General features: G+C 37.5%; 1 protein-coding gene across 4 annotated transcripts in view; it reads left to right on the forward strand.

The window, feature by feature from the left end:
* Window positions 1-22758, forward strand: part of LOC125170265 (coiled-coil domain-containing protein 7-like) — a 149172-nt gene that overhangs the window by 104175 nt on the left and 22239 nt on the right. For all 4 annotated transcript variants that reach the window (XM_047866732.1, XM_047866731.1, XM_047866734.1 and 1 more), the window contains one exon: window positions 17534-17599. In XM_047866732.1, the coding sequence (XP_047722688.1) occupies window positions 17534-17599 (66 nt within the window). The remainder of the gene's footprint in view (window positions 1-17533; window positions 17600-22758) is intronic.

The following is a 22758-nucleotide window of genomic DNA, read 5'->3' on the forward strand; positions in this document are numbered from 1 at the left end:
AACTTGAGAACATAATTCCCATTACATTTTATTGGTTAGGGGCCAGCCAAGACTTAAAGGGAGGGAAATCTTATCATCTGTACCAGGTCTAGATGTGGGTTCTTGGCACAGCTGTTCTTGATCTGGAAATCTGTTATCTAAAAAGTTGAGTTATCTGTACCCCACTCCTCCCAACACATACTTAACACATACTACTGAGAAAAGGATAGGATAATTGCAATAGAAACTATTATTCAAATGGGGGGGGAACAGAAGGCACATAGTTGAGAAATCTGCTATGAAATCCAAGCAGACACACGTCACCAGTTCTGACTTTCAGGGTAGGGTATGTGCTTTGATTGAAGTCTAGTTTTGCTCCCCGGGAATGATTCCCTAATCCAAAAATAAAGTAGTCCTTATTTTGCAGTGTGGCATGTAGATTTTCCTCTCTGAATCATCATTCCTTTTCCATAAGAAATGGCTCATGTTTGTAACTGAATAGCTCACTCAGCATGCTTCCTTCTCATAGTTTATTGGGGACCTAGAGATCTCTTTTCATTTTTTTTTTATTCTTTTTTTCAACGTGTATTTATTTTTGGGACAGAGAGAGACAGAGCATGAACGGGGGAGGGGCAGAGAGAGACGGAGACACAGAATCGGAAACAGGCTCCAGGCTCTGAGCCATCAGCCCAGAGCCTGACGCGGGGCTCGAACTCACGGACCGCGAGACTGTGACCTGGCTGAAGTCTGACGCTTAACCGACTGCGCCACCCAGGCGCCCCAGAGATCTCTTTTCATTTTGAAATGTCTGTCATTTTAAGTGTAATATGATGATGTTTATCTTAAAACTTTGTTTTCTTTGTATGTTACTGTGATTCCTTCTTTTACCCCCAAACTACATCCATAATAAACGTCTTACTTAAAGTATGCCAGCCTTCTGCAGGACAATACCTTTAATTATTAAAGCACTTTTGTCTTACTAGGATCCACAAACAATATTTAAGTCTTTCTGAGGTCTTAACAGGGAGACTTATAGTCACACCCTTGATTTGACTTTGATTCTGAAACTACATTTTACTGTCAGTACTATGGCTTTGATCTTTGCCCTAGTGATTTCTTACTTTGAGAATTTCTTTTGTGGGCAGGCCCAGATTCTCTATATGTTTTCTGATTTCCGCTCTAAAATTGAACAGTTCTTTCTTTAGTTTATTTCTCTTGCAATAAATTTATTGCATATCAATAGTATAAGCTAAATAGTGTTTTAAGTATTCTGGCTGGAAATTTCCTTAGCCAGATCCACAAGTTTATTGGGTATGGCTTTAACCCTGCAAGTTACTCTAAGCCTGAATTTTGTTTATTGTTCTATAACTATATAACAGAGCCTTTCCCCTATTTTTCAGCTTCCAATATCAATTTTCCAGATTGGCAAGAGTGAAACCCATAAGGCTTGTTAGAGACTGGAATTGAAAGCTTTTGTAGTTTTTCCATCACATTCTGTAAGGAATTCATAAGGCTAGCCAAAATTCACAAGGCATAGAGTAGGAGAAATTGTTGGTAGCCAATTATGGAAATAATCAAACACAGTATCAAATTTTTGTAAATGTTCTAATGACATAAGATAATGCATATTTTCTATTGCAAAGTATGCTTGTGAACTTTTCTTAAATGACAAAAGTACTCCAAAACTTGGTGATTTAAAACAATAGTTATTCAGGGAGGAGTAAAGATGGTGGGGAAGTAGGGGGACCAGGATTTCCCTCATCCCTCAAACACAGCTGTATGGAAGACAGATCACTTGGAACATCCAGGAAATCAATCTGTAGCGTGGCAGAAGGATCTCCACAGGTGGAGGGAGACAGTTTGGCAGGATCGAGGTATGAGGTACATGCATATGAATTGGGGGAGATAAAATGGCATAGGCATGGAGGGGAAGGAACCTCTTCTGTGGAGAGACAAAAGGGAGAGAAAATGAGAGGGCTTTACTATCTTGTTAGCACAAGAGGAAAACCTCTCTGGACCATGGACTCAGGAATGAGAAAAATGGAGAGTGCCAGTTTCTATTTTGCAAACAATCTTAGGAGCTAAAACTTGAAGGTACGAAAGTGTGTGACTTTCTCTGGACCAGAGCTGGCTGTGTGGGCACACCTGAGAGGGAAGGAGCCAGCTCCAGGGTGCTGTAGCAATCTCAGGGGCACACTGGGAGAGAACAGTCCCCTTTCTCAAGTACTGTGGGAAGAGGATTTATTGCCTCCCCAAGGATGAAAGGCCCTTTATCAGCAGGGCTGAGGGGCACATGGTCCCATGTGGTGCAAGGCCCTTTAAGACATCAAAATTCCAGCCAAGCACCTAGAGGGCATGGGAGACTGTGGAGCAGGGCAAGCCAACTGCCCATGCTATTCTGTGAGGGCTGCCTGAACAGTGTGGTATGAGATACCTGGTCTGGGGAGGAGAAATTGGGTGTTGCCATTTTTCTACCGAATACTACCACAGTGGAGCTTCAGGGAGCAGCACAGCAGTCCCCAGTAAAGAGAGGACCCACTAACACCAAGCCCCCCTCCTCTGTGACTGGCAACTGCTTATCAACTGGAGGAAGACTGAGCCAACAGAGCCAGCCTCTCCTCCAGACTAATACACCCACTGGTCTCAGGCACCAACAAACAACTGGCTTTTGTTTCTATCTTCTATTTGTTTGTTCTTCCCTTTTCTTTTTATTTCTACCCTCTTCTTTTTTTCTTTTGGAATCATAGTTTCTGATTTTTTTTTATCAATTCTTATAACTTCTTTTTATTTTACTTTCTCTCTGGATTAAGTCTTATAGTTCTTTTGACCCTCTGATTTTTTTTCTTTTTCCCTTTCATTTTTCTCTTTATATGGGATAAGGCTTCCCCACCTTTTCCTTTTTTTCCAAGGTTACTTGAGTGAACAAATCAAAGCACACCTGATTGAAAGTCCAAACACTCCATCACTACAAGCAAGGATGAGCTTTACAGAGGATTGACTACTGGAATAGAGCAGTCAAAGCACAACATGGAGTGCATGCACCACACTCCAAAAATACTTCCTGAAGTGCCAGTCCTGGACAGTGTATGACCCCTTTTTAATATAGTAGTACTTGCAGGTACAGGACACATAACAAGCTACTAAAACATACAAAAGACAGAAACCAGCCAAAATGATGAAAGAACTCTCCTCAAAAGAAAATGCAGGAAGAAATGATAGCCAGATAATTTCTCACAACAGATATAAACAATATATCTGAACAAGAACTTAGAATCACAGTCATAAGAGTAATATCTTGAAAAAGCATAGAAAACAACAGAGAATCTATTGTTGCTGAGGTCAAAAACCTAAGAAATAGTCACAATGAATTAAGAAATGTTGTAAATGAGATGCAAAATAAACTAGATACAGTGAGAGTGAGGATGGAAGAAGCAGAGGGAAGGATAGGTGAAATAGATGATAAAATTATGGAAAATGATGAAGCTAAAAAAGGGGGGGGGTGAAATTTAATTACTAGACCACAAAGGGAGAATTAGCTAAATGATTCCATGAAATGAAACAATATCCATTTCATAGAAGTTCCAGAAGAAGAGAGAGAAAGGGGCAGAAGGTTTATTTGAACAAATTATAGCTGAGAACTTCCCTAATCTGGGGGAGGAAACAGGCACCCAGGGCCAAGAGGCACAGAGAACTCCCTTCAAAATCAACAAAAACAGGTCAACACCATGACATATCATAGTGAAACTGGCAAAATACAAAGATAAAGAGAGAATGCTGAAAGCAGCTAGGGACAAATGGGCCTTAACCTACAAGGGTAGACACATAAGGGTAGTAGCAGACCTATCCACTGAAACTTGGCAGGCCAAAAGGGAGTGGCAGGAAATATTCAATGTGCTTAATAGGAAAAATAAGCAGCCAAGAATCCTTTATCCAGCAAGCCTGTCATTCAGAATAGAAGGGAGAGAGAAAGCTTTCCCAAAGAAAAACTAAAGGAGTTCATGACCACTAAACTAGTCCTGCAGGAGATCTGAAGGGGGATTCTGTGAGTGGAAAGTAGCAGACTACAAATGACCAGAGCTATCACAAAACCTACAGATAACACAATGGCACTAAATCCATATCTTTCAGTAATCACTCTGAATGTAAATGGACTAAATGTCCCAGTCAAAAGACATAGGGTATCAGAATGGATTGAAAAAATAAGATCCATCTATATGCTGCCTACAAGAGACTCATTTTATACCTGAGAACACCTGCAGATTGAAAGTGAGGGGATGGAGAACCATCATGCTACTGGAATTCAAAACAAAGCTGGAATAGCCATACTTCTATCAGACAAATTAGATTTTAAAACAAAGGCTGTAACAAGAGATGAAGAAGGGCATTATATCATAATTAAGGGGTCTATATATCAAGAAGAGCTAACAATTGTGGAAATTGTTCCCCAATGTGGAAATCCCCAAATATATAAATCAATCACAAACATATATAAATGTATAGATAATACTGTGATTGTAGGGGTTTTAATACTCCACTTACAACAATGGACAGATCATATAGGCAGAAAATCAATGCAATCCCAATCAAAATCACACCAACATTCTTCACGGACCTGGAACAAGTAATCTTAAATTGTATATGGAACCACAAAAGACCCTGAATATCCAAAGTAATGTTGAAAAAGAAAACCAATCCTGGAGAAATCACAATCCCAGACTTTTACTTGTATTACAAAGCTGTAACCATCAAGACAGTATGCTACTGGCACAAAAACAGACACATAGATCAATGGAAGAGAACACAGAACCCAGGAATGGACCCACAGATATATGGCCAACTAATCTTTGACAAATCAGGAAACAGTATCCAATAGAAAAAAAGACAGTCTCTTCAGCAAAAAGTGCTGGGAGAAATGGACCACTTTCTTACACCATACACAAAAATTATTTCAAAATGGATGAAAGACCTAAATGTGAGACAGGAAACCATCAAAATCCTCGAGGAGAAAATAGGCAGCAATCTCTTTGATCTTGGCCAAGCAGCATCTTACTTGACATGTCTCTGAAAGCAAGGGAAATAAAAGCAAAAATGAACTATTGGGACCTCACCAAGATAAAAAGGTTCTTCAGAGCAAAGGAAACAATCAACAAAACTAAAAGGCAACTGATGGAATGGGAGACGATATTTGCAAATGACATATTGAATAAAGTTTTAGTATCAAAAATCTATAAAGAATTTACCCAATTCAACACTTACAAAACAAATAATCTACTGAAGAAATGGGCAGAAGACATGAATAGACACTTTTCCAAAGAAGACATCCAGATGCCTAACAGACATGTGAAAAGGTGCTCAGCATCACTCATCTTCAGGGAAATACATATCAAAACCACAATGAGATACCACCTCATAATAGAGTGGCTAAACTTAACAATTCAGGAAACAACAGATGTTGGTGAGGATGTGGAGAAAGAGGATCTCTTTTGCACTGCTGGTGGGAATGCAAACTAGTGCAGCCACTCTGGAAAACAATGTGGAGGTTCCTTAAAAAAATTAGAATGACCCTGTGACCCATCAATTACACTACTAGGAATTTATCCAAGGGATACAGGAATGCTGATTCATAGGGGCACATATACCCCAATGTTTATCACAGTGCTAAATCAACAATAGCCAAATTATGGAAAGAGCCTAAATGTCCATCCACTGATGAATGGGTTAAGAAGATGTGGTACATATATTTTTTAATTATTTTATTTTAATTCAGAGAATGGGTATAAGCAAGAGAGAGAGAGAGAGAGAGAGAGAGAGAGAGAGAGAGAGAGAGAGAGAGAATATATCCAGGAGGGGCAGAAGGAAGGAGAGAAAGAGAGGCAGGAATCACTGGAAGCGGGGCTTGAGCTCACCCTATGCAGTGCTCAAGCTCACCCGATGTGGGACTCAAACTCATGAACGGTGAGATCATGACCTGAGCCAAAGTCAGATGCTTAATGACTGAGCCACCCAGATGCCCATTTACCCTATGACCCAGGAATAGCACTACTAGGAATTTATCCAAAGGATACAGGAGTGCCAATTCATAGTGGCACATGTACCCCGATGTTTAAAAACACTATCAACAATAGCCAAATTATGGAAAGAGCCCAAATGTACATCAACTGATGAATGGATAAAGAAGATATGTAATACACACACACACACACACACACACACACACACACACACACACACACACTGGAATACTACTCAGTGATGAAAAAGAATGCAATCTTACCATTTGCACCAACATGGATGGAACTGGAGGGTACTATGGTAAGTGAAATAAGTCCATCAGAGAAACACATATATAACATGATTTCACTCAAATGTGGAATTTGAGAAACTCAACAGATGAACATAGGGGAAGGGAAGGAAAAATAAGATAAAAACAGCAAGGGGAGCAAACCATAAGAGACTCTAAACAGAGAACAAATTGAGGGTTGATGGGGGTGGAGAAAATGGGTGATGGGCATTGAGGAGGACACTTGTTGAGATGAACACTGGATTCTACTGCTGAAGCCAAGACTACACTGTATGTTAACTAACTCGAGAATAAAAGAAATACAGTAGATAGTCATTATTTCTCAGAGTGACTGGTTAAGTGTTCTCTGGGAAGGCTTGGCTTAGGTTGGATGGTTTTAGCTTTATCCACATGTATGCAGTCCCAGGTGGGACATCTGTGACAGATGGGACCTCTTCCTAGTCTCATATCCTCTAAAAGGCTAGCCCTGGGTGGTTTACAGAAGGATTTCCAGTAGTAAGAGCACAACAAAGCTGGAAAGACTTCTTTTGGCCAGTATATAAAAAACCTCAGATACTGTCTTTTGCATTGTATCTTATTGGCCAATGCAAGTCACAGGCCAGCCCACTTTTAAGGAGTTGAAAAAATAGACTCCATCTTTTGAGGGGAGCTACTACAATTTATGGCCATTGTATTCTACCATATGGAGTACATGTTTTCTTTCCCTTTCTCTTCCCACCCTTTCTCTCTTTATAAAATTCAATGGTATCTAGATTTATGTTATATAACTCTCTGTACCTTTATTAGTAAATATATTAGGCTGCTATATAGAGACACCCCATACAATTCAATATCTTAAACATGATAAAATATTATTTTTTTCTCATGGAAGGTTTGGGTAAAGAGTTTCAGGTAGGTATAGTAGTTGCATGTTGTTTGGGACCCAGTCTTCTTCTTGCCTTTATTTCTCATTGAAGTATAGAAATTTCACCAGATCTTAAATTTTTTTATTTAATCAAGGAAGTTTTATTGTCATACTTATTTCATTATTATTTATATTTTTTATTTTACCCTTATGAGACTAATATTTAAATATGATTCCTAGATCTAACCTTTAGGTTTTCTGTATTTTTGGTCTTGGCTTCTATTCGTATGTTTGTGTGTGTAGGTGTGTGCTATGAAATATTTATTTTGTTTACTCTCAATAGTTTTAAATCAATTTTCAAAAGTAGCCTTTCTCCTTTTTATTTCTTCTTGACTTTTTAAAATTGTTATTAATTTTAATTCTAATATAGTTATCACACAGTGTTATGTTAGTTTTAGGTGTACAATATAGTGACTGAACAATTCTATACATAACTTAATGCTTATCATGGTAATTGTACTCTTTAAACCCCATCACCTATTTTACACATCACCTCACCCGACTCCACCTATAGTTCTCTGTAGTTGAGTCTGTTTCTTGATTTGCCTCTCTTGCTCTTTCTTTTCACATTTATTCATTTGTTTTTTTTTCTTACACTCTACGCATAAGTGAAATCATATGGTATTTGTCATTTTCTGACTGACTTACTACGCTTAGCATTATACTCTCTAGAACCGTCCATGTTGTTGCAAATGGCAAGATTCTGTTCTTTTTTATGGCTGAATAGTATACCATCATATATATATCCACATCATCTAAATCCATTCACCTATTGATGGACATTTGAGCTGCTTCAATAATGTGGCTATTGTAAATGATGCTGAAATACACATAGAGGTGCATGTATCTCTTTGAATTAGTGTTTTTGTAGTTTTTGGTAAATACCCAGTAGTGGGATTATTGGATCATAAGATAGTTCTAATTTTAACTTTTTGAAGAACCTCCATGCTTTTTTCCACAAGGGCTGTACCAGTTTGCATTCCCACCAAAAGTACACCAGGGTTTCTTTTTCTCCCCATCCTTGACAGCACCTGTTGTTTCTTGTGTTACTGATTTTAGTCATTCTGACAGGTGTGAGGTGATACCTCAATGTAGCTTTATTTGCATTTCCATCATGATGAGTGGTGTTGAGCATCTTTTCATGTATCTGGTGGCCATCTGGATGTCTTCTTTGGAGAAATATCTGTTCATATCTTTTGTCCATTTTTAAATTGGATTATTTGGTTTTTGGGTGTTGAGTTGTATCAGGTCTTTATTTATGTTGGATACCAATGCTTTATCAGATATGTGATTTGCAAATGTCTTCTCCCATTTTTAGGTTGCATTTTACTTTTGTTGATTGTTTCCTTCACTGTGAAGAGGATTTTTATTTTGATGAAGTCCCAATAGTTTATTTTTGCTTTTGTTTCCCTTGCCTTGGGAGACATATCTAGAAACACATTGCTATTGCCAATGTCAGAGAAATTGTGCTCTCTTCTGGGATTTTTATGGTCTTGTCTTATACTTAGGTGTTTAATCCATTGTGAGTTTATTTTTGTGTATGCTATGAGAAAGTGGTCCAATTTCATTCTTTTTTATGTTGCTGTCTAGTTTTCCCACCCTATTTTTTGGAGAATATGTCTCTTTCTTTGCATATTGTTTCCTCCTTTGTCAATGTTTAATTGACCATTATAATTGTGTTTCTGTGTCTTCTATTCTGTTCCATTGATCTATTTGTTTTTGTGTCAGTACCATACTGTGTTGATTACTGTGGCTTTGTAATGGAACATGAAGTCTGGAATTGTGATACCTCCAGCTTTGCCTTTTCAATTTCAATATTTCTTTGGCTATTTTAGGCTTTTGTGGTTCCATACAAATTTTAGGATTGTTATAGTTTTGTGAAAAATACTGTTAGTATTTTGGTAGGGATTGCATTAAATGTGTAGATTGCTTTAGGTACTATAGACATTAAATAATATTTGTTCCTCCAAACCTTGAGTGTGCTATGTCTTCCCATTTGTTTGTGTCATTGTCAATTTCTTTCATAAATGTTTTATACTTTTCAGAGTACAGGTCTCTCACCTCTTTGGTTAAGTTTATTCCTAGGTATCTTTTGATTTTGATGCAATTATAAATGGGATTATTTTCTGAAATTCTCTTTCTGCTACTGCATTATTAGTGTATAGAAATTAAACAGATTTTTGTATATTTAGTATTCCATGACTTTACTAAATCAATCAGTTCTGGTAGTTTTTTTGTGGAGTCTTTCAGATTTTCTATGTATAGCATCATGTCATCTGCAAATAGTGAAAGTTTTACTTCTTCCTTACAAATTTGGATGCCTTTTATTTCTTTTTGTTGTCCGATTGCTGTGGCTAGGACTTCCAGTATATTGAATAAAAGTGATGTGAGTGGACATCCTGGTGTTGTTTCTGACTTTAGGGGAAAAGCTCTCAGTTATTCACCATTGAGTATGATGTTTGCTGTGGATTTTTCATATAAGGCCTTTATTAACTTGAGGTATGTTCCTGCTAAACTACTTGGTTTAGGGTTTTTATCATGAATGGATGTTATACTTTATCAAATGCTTTTTTTGCATTTATTGAAATGATCATATGGTTTTTATCCTTTCTCTTATTGATGTTATATAGCATGTGAATATTGAACCAACCTTGCATCACAGTAATAAATCCCACTTGATTGTGAATGATGTTTTTAATGTATTGTTGGATTTGGTTTGCTAGTGTTTTGTTGAGGATTTTTGCATTTGTGTTCATCAGAGATATTAGGATGATAGTTCTCTTTTTTGTGGTAATGCCGGCCTTATAGAATGAATTTGGAAGTTTTTCTTTGTCTTTTATTTGTTGAGGAAAATATGTATTAACTCTTCTTTAGATGTTTTGTAGAATTCACCTGTGAAGCCCTCTGGTCCTGGACTTTTCTTTGTTGGGATTTTTTTGATTACTGATTCAATTTCTTTGCTGGTAATCAGACTGTTCAAATTTTCTCTTTCTTCTTGATTCAGTTTTGGTAGGTTATATGTTTCTAGGAATTTATCCATTTCTTCCAGGTTGTCCAATTTGTTGGAGTATAATTTTTCATAATACTACCTTATATTTTTTGTATTACTGTGGTGCTGATTGTTGTTTCTTCTCTTTCACTTGTGATTTAGAGTTTTATTAGAGTACCCCCTCTTTTTTTATGAGTCTGTCTACAGGTTTACCAATTTTGTCCCTCCCTTCAAAGAGCCAGCTCCTGGTTTCATTAATTTGTTCTCTTATTTTTTAGATTCTATATCATTTATTTCTGCTCTAATCTTTATTATTTTCTTCCTTCTGCTGTTTTTGGGTTTTGTTTGTTCTTCTTTTTTAACTCCTTTAGGTGTAAGGTTAGGTTGTTTGAAATTTTTCTTCCTTTTTGAGGTACATATATTTTGCTATAAACTTTTCTGTTAGAACTACCTTTGCTGGATCCCGAAATTTTGGACTATTATATTTTCATTTCATTTGTCTCCATGTAATTTTTAATTTTTTCTTTGATTTCATGGCTGACCCATTAATGGTTTAGTAGCATGTTATTTAACCTCCATATATTAGTGGTCTTTCCATATTTTTCTTGTGGTTGATTTCTAGTTTCATAGCATTGTGGTCAGAAAAGTTGCATAGTATGACCATGATATCTTGGAATTTCTTGAATTTGTTTGTGGCCTAATATGTGATCAACTATGGAGAATGTTCCATGTTTACTTGAAAAGAATGTGTATTCTACTGTTATATGATGGAGTGTTCTGAATATATCTGTCAGGTCCATCTGGTCCAACATGTCATTCAAAGCCATTGTTTCCCTTGTGGATTTTATGTTTGGATGATCTGTTCATAAATGTAAGTGGGATGTTAAAGCCCTCTTCTATTATTATATTACTACCGATTAGTTCCTTTATTTTTGTTATTAACTTTTGCATATTTCGGTGCTTCCATGTTTTTTTTTTAATGAAATTTATTGACAAATTGGTTTCCATACAACACCCAGTGCTCATCCCAAAAGGTGCCCTCCTCAATACCCATCACCCACCCTCTGTTCCCTCCCACCGCCCCATCAACCCTCAGTTTGTTCTCAGTTTTTTAACAGTCTCTTATGCTTTGGCTCTCTCTCATTCTAACCTCTTTTTTTTTTTTTTTCCTTCCCCTCCCCCATGGGTTCCTGTTAAGTTTCTCAGGATCCACATAAGAGTGAAACCATATGGTATCTGTCTTTCTCTGTATGGCTTATTTCACTTAGCATCACACTCTCCAGTTCCATCCACGTTGCTACAAAAGGCCATATTTCATTTTTCCTCATTGCCACGTAATATTCCATTGTGTATATAAACCACAATTTCTTTATCCATTCATCAGTTGATGGACATTTAGGCTCTTTCCATAATTTGGCTATTGTTGAGAGTGCTGCTATGAACATTGGGGTACAAGTGGCCCTATGCATCAGTACTCCTGTATCCCTTGGATAAATTCCTAGCAGTGCTATTGCTGGGTCATAGGGTAGGTCTATTTTTAATTTTCTGAGGAACCTCCACACTGCTTTCCAGAGCGGCTGCACCAATTTGCATTCCCACCAACAGTGCAAGAGGGTTCCCGTTTCTCCACATCCTCGGCAGCATGTATAGTCTCCTGATTTGTTCATTTTGGCCACTCTGACTGGCGTGAGGTGATACCTGAGTGTGGTTTTGATTTGTATTTCCCTGATAAGGAGCGACGCTGAACATCTTTTCATGTGCCTGTTGGCCATCCGGATGTCTTCTTTAGAGAAGTGTCTATTCATGTTTTCTGCCCATTTCTTCACTGGGTTATTTGTTTTTTGGGTGTGGAGTTTGGTGAGCTCTTTATAGATTTTGGATACTAGCCCTTTGTCCAATATGTCATTTGCGAATATCTTTTCCCATTCCGTTGGTTGCCTTTTAGTTTTGTTGGTTGTTTCCTTTGCTGTGCAGAAGCTTTTTATCTTCATAAGGTCCCAGTAATTCACTTTTGCTTTTAATTCCCTTGCCTTTGGGGATGTGTCGAGTAAGAGATTGCTACGGCTGAGGTCAGAGAGGTCTTTTCCTGCTTTCTCCTCTAAGGTTTTGATGGTTTCCTGTCTCACATTTAGGTCTTTTATCCATTTTGAGTTTATTTTTGTGAATGGTGTGAGAAAGTGGTCTAGTTTCAACCTTCTGCATGTTGCTGTCCAGTTCTCCCAGCACCATTTGTTAAAGAGGCTGTCTTTTTTCCATTGGATGTTCTTTCCTGCTTTGTCAAAGATGAGTTGGCCATACGTTTGTGGGTCTAGTTCTGGGGTTTCTATTCTATTCCATTGGTCTATGTGTCTGTTTTTGTGCCATGTGCTTCCATGTTAAGTGCATAAATATTTACAACACTGTACAATATATACAAAATTGTTGTATCTTCTGTTGGATTGTCCACTTTTATTATTTATATACTATTATTCTTTATCTCTTGTTAAACTTTTTTAAAAGTCTATGTTATCTGACATAAATATTGCTACTTAAGCTTTCTTTTGACATCCATTTGCATGATGTTTCTCCATTCCTTCACTTTCAATCTACAGGTGTTTTTAGGTCAGAAATTAGTGTCTTGTAGGAAGCATATGAATGAATCTTGGTTTTTTAGTTCTCTCTGTCTCTGTGTCGTTTGATTCAAGCATTTAGTCCATTTATGCTCAACCATTTTGTTACATGTTTTGTGGTTGTTTCTACAGGTTTTCTCTGATTCTTTTATCCCTTGCTGTTTTTAATCATTTGCTGTCTTTCTTTAGTGATGTACTTGGATTCCATTCTTTTTATTCCTTGCATATTTATTACTCATTTTTGGTTTGTGATTACCATGATGTTTGTGTGTAACATCTTCTGCATGTAACAGTCTGTATTATGTTGATGGTCACTCAAATTGGAACCCATTCTTTACTCTTCCACCCCCATTTAAGGTGTGTAATGTCATATTTTAAATTATTTTGTGAATCCCTTGAACAAATATATCCCTTGAACAGGTATATACTTATTTTTACTTCTTTTGTGTTTTTCACTATTCATATTCTTACTTACGGTCTTTCCTTTACACTCTAAGAGTCCCCTTTAATATTTCTTAGAGCTGTTCTAGTGGGCATGAACTCCTTTAGTTTTTATTTGTCTGAGAAACTCACTAACTCTCCTTCTATTCTGAATCATAGCCTTACTGAATAGGGTATTATTGGCTGTGGATTTCTCCCTTTTATCACTTTTAATATATCACACTACTCCTTTCTGTCCTGTGAAGTTTCTGCTGAAAAACCTGCTGATAGCCTTCCAGGGTTTCCCTTGCATGTAACTGTCTTCTTTTTGCTTGCTGCTTTAAATTTTTTTTTTCTTTGTCACAACAGTTTGATTAGCATGTGTCTTGGTGTGGACCTCCTTGGGTTGATTTTGTTGAGGCATCTCTGTCCCTTCTGGATCTAGATATCTGTTTCCTTCCCCAGATTAGGGAAGTTTTCAGCTATTATTTCTTCAAACAAATTTTCTGCCCCCTTTTGTCTTTCTTTCTTCTGGGATCCCTATACTGCAAATATTATGCTTGATGAAGTCATTGAGTTTCCTAAATCTATTCTCATTTTGTTTATTTTTTTCTCTCACTTGCTTAAGTTGATTACTTTCCATTACTCTGTCTTCTAGGCCATTAATTTGTTCCTCTGCTTCCTCTAGCCTGCTATTTATTCCATCATGTCTATTTTTAATTTTAATTAGTGTGTTCTTGGGTCTTTGCTTGGTTCTTTTTTTATCTCTTTGTTAAGGGTCTTACTGCTGTCTTCCACTCTTCTTCTCAAGTCCAGTGGGTATCCTTATAATCATTATTTTTAATTCTCTATCAGGCATAATAGTTACATCTTTTTTACTTAGGTCTCTTGCTGTAATTTTGACCTGTTCTTTCATTTGGGACATATTCTTCTGTCTCCTCATTTTGCCTACCTCTGTGTGTCTGTTTCTGTGTTTTAGGAAACTCAGCTACAACTCTTCCTCTTGAAAGTAGTGGGTGGGACACTGTTTTAACAAGACTGTCACCTTCCACAAGGGGTTTGCAGCCCCTTCTGAGACTGTGCCAGCCAAGGCTGCTCAGGAGCTACCATTTTAAAGAGGTGCATTCATCCTCTGTGTGAGGTTGGGAGATGCAATTGACAAGGTTTGCACCAGTTTTCTGGGGAGGGGACCTGTAGTTTTAGGACTGAGGTAGACTCAGCTGGAGAGGGCAAAGCATGGTATAGGGAGGTTAGGTAGTGAATGCCTGTGCCTGGCTGCTTCCTGCAGTTGGCTGTGTGATTATACTGTGGGAGAGGGAGGGAAATATCACCTGACAGCTCCTTTTTTTCCTAGAGAAGTCCATCAGTGAACTCTGAGATTACTAACTCTCCCTCCTACATGCCCCAGGTATTTTTGCAACTGCTGCTTCTAAGCTGTATATCTTCCCAGATGTTTCACTGTCTCTTTAAGACTGGGGACTCAGCTTCCTAATGCATGCCCTCCAGACTCTGCCAGAGTGGAACTACTGATTTTTGAAAGTTCTAGGGTTTAAGTCCTGATGGTTGTAAGAACTCATGAAATCCAGCCCCCCTGATTTTCATATTAAAAAAAAATTATTTATTGATTTTGAGAGAGATAGCACCAGCTGGAGAGGGGCAGAGAGAGAGGGTATCAGAGGATCTGAAGTGGGCTCTGTGCTGACAGCAGAGAACCGTATGCAGGGCTTGAACTCATGCACTGTGAGATCATGACCTGAGCTGAAGTCTGACACTCAAACCACTGAGCCATCTGGGTGTCCCAGGCTCCTCTGATTCTCAAGGCCAAATGCTATAGGAATTCAACTTCCCCATTCAGGCTCTCTGTGTTGACAGTCTGTTTCTCACCACTCTATGCACCCACAGATCTTTCCCTCCCATGGGTGGTCTGCTGTCCATTTAGGTCCTTACAGCATCTCTGCCCTTTCTACCCTCTTTGTTGTACTAGCCTTTTGTCTACATTTAGTTGTGGATTTTTGCTTCTAGTCTTTGGGTCTTTGGGTTATTTGCATTGGCGTGTTATCTAGTTGTATATGTGGGATGAGGTGAGTTTAGGGTCCTCCTACTCTGTCATCTTCCCAGGAAGCCCAACAGAGTCTTTCCTCTTGACATTTTAAGTTAAAAACATGTTTAAAAAAATAATTGCATCCATCAGAGCTCTCTGAGTTCTAATTTTTTTTTTGTAGTTATTTTCTGTCTGTCCCTTTAGAGTTGCCTTAATGGAGATGCCTCCTTGGATTGTTCAGCTTGGTCTCCCTCTCTGAAGTTGCTTAATCCCATTAGATGGCTTATTATATTTCTATGCCTGTTTATGAATATGGGTTTTTTCAACACATAAATCATATGTGGAGAGCTCTTGAGCAGTAGCTAGAAGAGTTGTTTTTGTCTTCATTATTACCTGTTTCTATTTTTATAGATACTGTGTCCTCTCAGATTTCAATGAGAATAAAAATGTAGATTTAAAACATTTTTTAGTTTCTAAAAATAATTTTTTCAGAAGAGAAACATTTGTTCTCTATTTTAAAGATGGTTTTCTGTTTTCATTTGGAGATCATATTTTTCTGATGAGAGACAGTCATTCAAATAATCATTTCTCTGTGTGTAATTTGGCATTGTCTTTGTCTACTTTTAAGATTTTTCTCATTTTACTTGGTTTTCAGCATTTCACTCTGATGAAAATTTGGGAAAATTTCAGGTATTATTTCATTACTTTTTCTATCACTTTCTCTCTTTTCCTTATGGGAATAAAATTACATGTTAGATTTTTGATAGTATCCCTTATGTTCCTCAGTCCTTCTTCATTTTAAAAATCTTTGTTCTCTTTGTCTTTAGATAGGTATTTTCTACTGATGTATCTTCAAATGGCCTGACTCTTCCCACTGTCTTATCCTATTTGCTCCTACCTAGGCTCATCAATTACATTTTTTAAAAATTCAGGTGCTGTATTTTTCTCTACTATAATTTACGTTGGGTATTTTTATAGTTTGTATTAATCTACCAAGATTTTTATTATTTCATTCATTATGAACATATTTTCTCTTACTTTGGGTTTTGCAATAATAGTTGATTTAAAATTCTTCTACACTAACTTTAAAGTAGAATCTGTCTTGGGATCACGCTCTGTAGATTATTTTTATCTTTTGAGTAAGTCTCATTTTGCTGTTTCTTCAAATGTCAAGTAATTATAAATTATTGAATATTGGGAATATCATCTTTAAGCTCTGGATTCTACTATATTCTTCTAGTATGGTTGGTCCTACTTTTGTTTTGTTTTAATATATAAATAATGTTTTTGGATGCAAAATGAAAATTCTGTGTTTAGGAGGAGCTCAAATTGCATTCAGTTCTTTTAGCTTTTGATAGGCTGCTTAGAGTCTTCCCTATGCATATGTGGTTTGGGCTTGAGTGAGATTTGGGCAGGGTTTATACAGAGTTTGGGGCTCCTTATCTCAATCAAGCTCTCTTCTTTGTATGACTTGCCCTAAGTTTTGCAGTGATTTCCTTCCTCTGGTTTATAAGGTCTAAAAACTTGTTTTCTATCAGCTATTAGGTGCCCTGTCTGGCTCATGTAGCGCTTGACTTCAGATTACAAGCCAGGAAATAAGAATTTTACCTAGGACTCTTTTCTTCTTCCAAGTATTACCTTCTCTCAAGAATATACTTATTTTTGGTTTCTATTCAGTGTTGATATTTGTTTTTGTTTTGAGTTTGTAGTTTTTATGTGTGGCAGGGTCTGTTCACTAGCAACTTTCTCTGCTGTACCAGAAGCAGAACAGGGCATCTTAGATATGGTTCCTCAAACTGTCTCCCATCTCATGGAGAATTCTTGATACATTTCATGTGTAACATAGTCCATTAATTCACACAAACTCAGAACTGTGTTTATTTTCTGTTAAGAGTAGAGTTGCTTTTTTTCATAAAATCTGAAATGTTTATATTTAAATATATCAGGTCTAGAGAAGCAGAGATATGAAATATTTAGCTTATTGTAGTTATAATTTACCAGATTCAAGGTCATTTTTCCTATACAAAATCAATAGGAAGCTACAGCTGCAGAAATTATCCACCATTATGCCACAGAAATATGTGAATAAATGTGTATGCTCAAATCATCATCTTGGCTATCTGTGGATTATAGACAGATGATAATTGTGCTTTCACGTTTTAGGTTTATTTCAAACAACTGTGTTGCAAATGCCAAAAGAGTTTTAACCCTATAAATTAATTGTATAGAATTAATTTATAGAAACAGAGATACTAAAATGAATATATTTTTCCTTTATATTATATCACAGAAAGTAGCATTTGCTCTGGAAGTTGAGAACAAAGTCCTTCAGGAACAATTGAAACAGGCTTTACAGGTAAATGATATAGGTTCTTTTAAAATTGTTAACAAATGAAGGAAATATCTGTAAACCACTTCTAAATGAATGATTTTGACCTTGACCTTGAAAATGAATAGGTTTATGTGTTGTACTTTTTTGCCAGATTTAAAGTATATTCATTTTATGTACTAGGATATATTAATAAAATTTAATACTCATTCTTATTAAAAATGGTAAACTAGATAGAAAGAAAAGTAAACTTGCTTAATCAAATAAGTCTATTTCAAGCTGAGACACTGTTATATGTGAAATCCTGCAGGTATTCCAACTAAACTCAATTAAACTAGGATGCTGGTTTTTTACCACTCTTTGAAATTTGTGTTAAATGATCAAAGAAAGGAAAAAGCTACAAACATTTTCATAAGTGGATAGACAAAAGTATAATTATTTGTATATTAATTTTCCTTTGGAAAAATGCAAGATAATACACCAATTTATTAATGATATAATTCAAAAAGCTGCCTGAGGACAAAATAGATATAAAAAAACAATAGAAGAAGGCTGGGAAAATGGTGGAATAGGAAGACTGTAAGCATACTTCACTCTAGATACAGCTAGATAACACTTATGTCAGCATAAATAATCCAGAAAACAATGTGAAGCCTGGCAGAACGAACTCCATGAGTAAAGGTAGAACAGAGGCCACATCGAAGAGGGTAAGAGTGAGGACATGTCCCCAGAAGGAAGGGATACAGTGGATGAAGAGAAGGAAGAGAAACAGATTGTCACACTGGGGAGCCCACATGGGAAAGATGAATTTCTATAACATTTGGTTTTGAAAACAAGAGGCTCCAAATTTCATGAGTTCTTACAAGTAGCAGGACTTATGGCCTAGAAATTTGAAAATTAGCGGGCTGGCTCTGGGAGAACCCAGAGGGCATTAGGAAGCTGAGTCCTGCCCTTAAAGAGACAGCACAACAAATAACCTGTAGAAAGAAGCACAGTTTGAAAAATGCCTGGAGTATATGGGAAGGAGAGTTATTTACCCTCCAGCATAAACACAGAGCCACCTGCTGGAACCACTATGGTGCCAACATTCACTATCTAACTTGCTTACACCAAGCCTCAACCCCTCACCCTTCACCAGACTCAACCTTCGTCATCACATTTACCTCGGTCCTGGTGCTGTGTGTCCCTTTCCCCAGAAGACCCATGCAACCGTCACCAACACCTTGTCTCTTGGTCTGCTCATTTTGTGGGGCATTGGTCCTGGCAGTGGTGGCAGGTCTGTGGAAGCCCAAGGTGTAACCTTGTTAAAATTGTGCACCCCACCCATACAGCACTGGTCCTGGCAATGCTGGCAGGTCTTATTTCACAAGCAGACTGCTGTGCATCTTGTAAAATGTGCTCCTCCATGGCCAGGGACCAAACACTGCCAACAGCAGGCAAAGAGAACCTCTGCAGATAACTGGAGTGAAGGAAAAAGTGGCTAGGACACAACAGGAGGATATATACAACACACATAGTAGATACCCCCTGAGCACCAGTTTCTTGGGACAGGGGACGCTACATTGGGGTACTACAGGACCTCTTCTTCATAAGGCCACTTTTCAGAGCAGGAGATGTAGCTGACTTTCCTAAAATACAGAAGCAGACACACAGAGTTAGGTGAAATGAGGAGACAGAGAAATATATCCCAAATGAAAGAATAGGACAAAAATCATAGCAGGAGACCTAAGTGATACAGATGTAAGTGTTATGCCTGATAGAGAACTTAAAGTAATGATTATAATACTCATTCGACTTGAGAAAACAGTAGAAGACATGAATGAGACTCTTAAGAAAGAGATAAAAAAGAACCAAGCAGAGACCCAAGAACATACTAATTGAAATTAAAAATACACATGGCGGGGTGCCTGAGTGGCTCACTCAGTTAAGTGGCTGACTTTGGCCCAGGTCATGATCTCACGGTTTGTGGATTTGAGCCTCATGTTGGGCTCTGTGCTGATAGCTCAGAGCCTGGAGCCTGATTTGGATTCTGTGTCTCCCCTTCTCTCTGTCCTTCCCTTGCTCCCTCCCTCCTTCTTTCTCTCTCTCTCTCAAAAATAAATAAACATTACAAAAAAAAAAAAGAAAAAAAACTCATGATGGACAAAATAGCAGACTAGAGGAAGCAGAGGAACAAATTAATGACCTGGAAGAGTCATGGAGTAATGGAAAGCAATCAAGCTGAGCAAGTTAAGAGAAAAAGAAATTATGCAAAATGAGAATAGAGTTAAGGAATTCAGTGACTTCATCAAGCATAATATTTTCAGTATGGGATCCAAGAAGAAGGAGAGACAAAAGGGGGCAGAAAATTTATTTGAAAAAATAATAGCTGAAAACTTCCCTAATCTGAGGAAGGAAATAGATATCTAGATTCTCCTGGATCTGGATTGAACACATGGTAATCAAAATGGCAAAAAGTAGTGATAAAGAAAAAATTTTTTTAAAGCAGCAAGAGAGGAGACAGGGAGATCGTGGCAGAATAGGAGGACCCTAGACTCACTTTGTCTCAAAAATGTAGCCAGATAACTATGGAATCATCTTAAATGCCCCAGAAATTGATCTGAAGACTGACAGAACAAACTCCACAACTAAAGATAGAAGCTACATCAAAGATAATAGAAAGTGCAAAGATGTGGTTTAGGGGAGAAACAGATCCTGACTGTAGTAGAAGGGAAGTAGCTGTGGTCATGAAGAAGGGTGAGGGAGAGAAGGATATGCAAGGAAATGCACAGAAGAATGTCTCCCCAAAGCCCAGTGGCTTGGAAAACAAGAGGGGCTGAATTTAATGAATTCTTACAATGAACAGAGCTTAAAGCCTGGAGTTTTAAAAGTTAGCAGGCTTAGCTGGGATAGAGCCCAGAGGGCACTGTACTGTTCCTGGAGAGAAGGCAGACAAACAAATTGGAGACATACAGTGTGGAATCAGTGATCTAAAGAGCACCTGGGGTACACAGTGGGGAGATTATTGCTCTTTTTAGAGCAATAATGAGAGGAAACATTCATAGAGACACCTCTCTGTGGGACAAAGGAGCTTGCCATCATTTCTCTGACCTACCCCTTAGCATAAACACAGAGCTACCTGTGGGAAGTAGTGCAGTGTGGACACTAGAAATCTAAATTTGCTTACCTTAAGCCCCATCCCCCTGTATTCCAGTGCAACTGCCCTTCCCAGTCACGCTTACCTCAGTCCCATTACAGTTGGCCCCTCTCCCAGAAGACCAGCACAAATTCCTGCCCACATCACGTCTCTCAACCAAAGAGGTTTCTCAGTTCCAGTGAGGTGGAGACAGTTCTCATTTCACAAGGAAACCAGAGCACAGTTAATTAAAACTCACCACATTCAGGTCAAGGATCAAACACTGCCTGTAGCAAGCAAGGAGAGCCTCTGTAGATGACTTGCCTGAAGGATAGAGCAGCCAGAGCAGAACAGCAGAGTGCATGCAGCACACACCAGAGACCCTCTCTGAAGCACAAGGCCCTGGACACTACATGACCTCTTCTTCATAAGGCCAATACTTTCAGGAGCTGGAGACATAAGTGGCTTTTCTAGCACACAGAAGAAGGTAGAGACTTAGACCAAATGCAAAGATGGAGGAATTTATCCCAAACAAAAGATAAGTTCATGGTTAGAGATCTAAGTGAAACAGATATAAGTAAGATGCCTGATGGAGAATTTAAAGCAACAATGATAAGGATACTTACTGGGCTTGAGAAAGAATGGAAGACATCAATCAGTGAGATCCTTACCACAGAAATAAGACAGTTGAAGTATCAATCAGAGGTGAAAAGTACAATAAATGAGATTAGAAAGATACTTGATGCAATGAACAGCAGGCTGAAAGAAGCAGAAGAATGAATTAATGACCTAGAAGACAAAATAATAGAAAGCTATGAAGCTGAACAAAAGAGTGAAAGAATTATATAAAGTGATAATAGACTTAGGGAACTTACTGACTCCATCAAAGGTAATAATATTCATATTATAGGAGTCCCAGAAGAAGAGAGAGGAAGGGGGGCATTGCTAAATCTTCCCTAATCTAGTGAAGGAAACAGACATCCAGATCCAGGAGGCATAGGGAACTCCCATCAGAATCAACAAAATCAGGCTTACCCCAAGACATATTGTAATTAAATTTGCAAAATATAGTGATAAAGAAAAATATCGTAAAAGCAGTGAGAAAAAAGAAATCATTAACCAACAAAGGAAAACCAACTAGGCTAATAGATTTTTCAACAGAAACTTGTCAGACCAGAAGGGAGTGGCATGATATATTCAAAGTGATGAAGGGTAAAATATGCAGCCAAGAATATTCTATCTAGCAAGGCTATAATTCATAATAGAAGGAGAAATAGAGTTTTCCAGGCAAGTAAAAACTAAAGGAGTGTGTGACCACTAAACCAGCTCTGCAAGAAGTATTAAAGGGGAGTTGTTGAGTGGAGAGGAGGGACCACAAGTGATAGTGTAAAGACAGAAAACATAAAAAGAGTAAAAATGAATATTTCTATAAGAAATCAGTCAAGTAATTCACAGAAAAATAATCTAAAATGTAACACATATACCTGAAATGTGGGGAGGAAAGGAGAAAAGAATGGGTTCAAAATTAAACAACCATCAACTTAATATAGACTGCTATTTGCAGGAGAGGTTATATACAAACCTAAAGGTTACCACATACCAAAAAACACTAATAAACATGCAAAGAATAAAGAAAAGAAATCCAAATATATCACTTAAGAAAATCAGGAAACCATGAAAGAAAGACAAGAAAGAATCAGAGAAAAGTCTTCAGAAACAACTACAAAATAAGTAATAAAATTGCATAAATACATAGCCATCAATAATTACTTTGAATGTAAATGGACTAATTTGAATGTAAATGGATTTAAGCACTCCAATCAAAGATATAGGGTGTTAGAATGGGTATAAAAACAAGATGCATCTATATGCTGCCTACCAGAGACCCATTTAGACCTAAAGACACCTGCAATTTGAAAACAAGTGGATGGAGAAATATTTATCATGCAAATGTATGTCAAAAAAAAAAAAGCCAGAGGAGCAATACTTATATCAGACAAAATAGACCTTAAAACAAAGACTGTATTAAGAGACAAAGAAAGACACTATATAATAATAAAGAGGGAAATCC

This window comes from Prionailurus viverrinus, chromosome B4, assembly GCF_022837055.1.
Source record: "Prionailurus viverrinus isolate Anna chromosome B4, UM_Priviv_1.0, whole genome shotgun sequence".
Taxonomy (NCBI): Eukaryota; Metazoa; Chordata; class Mammalia; order Carnivora; family Felidae; genus Prionailurus; species Prionailurus viverrinus.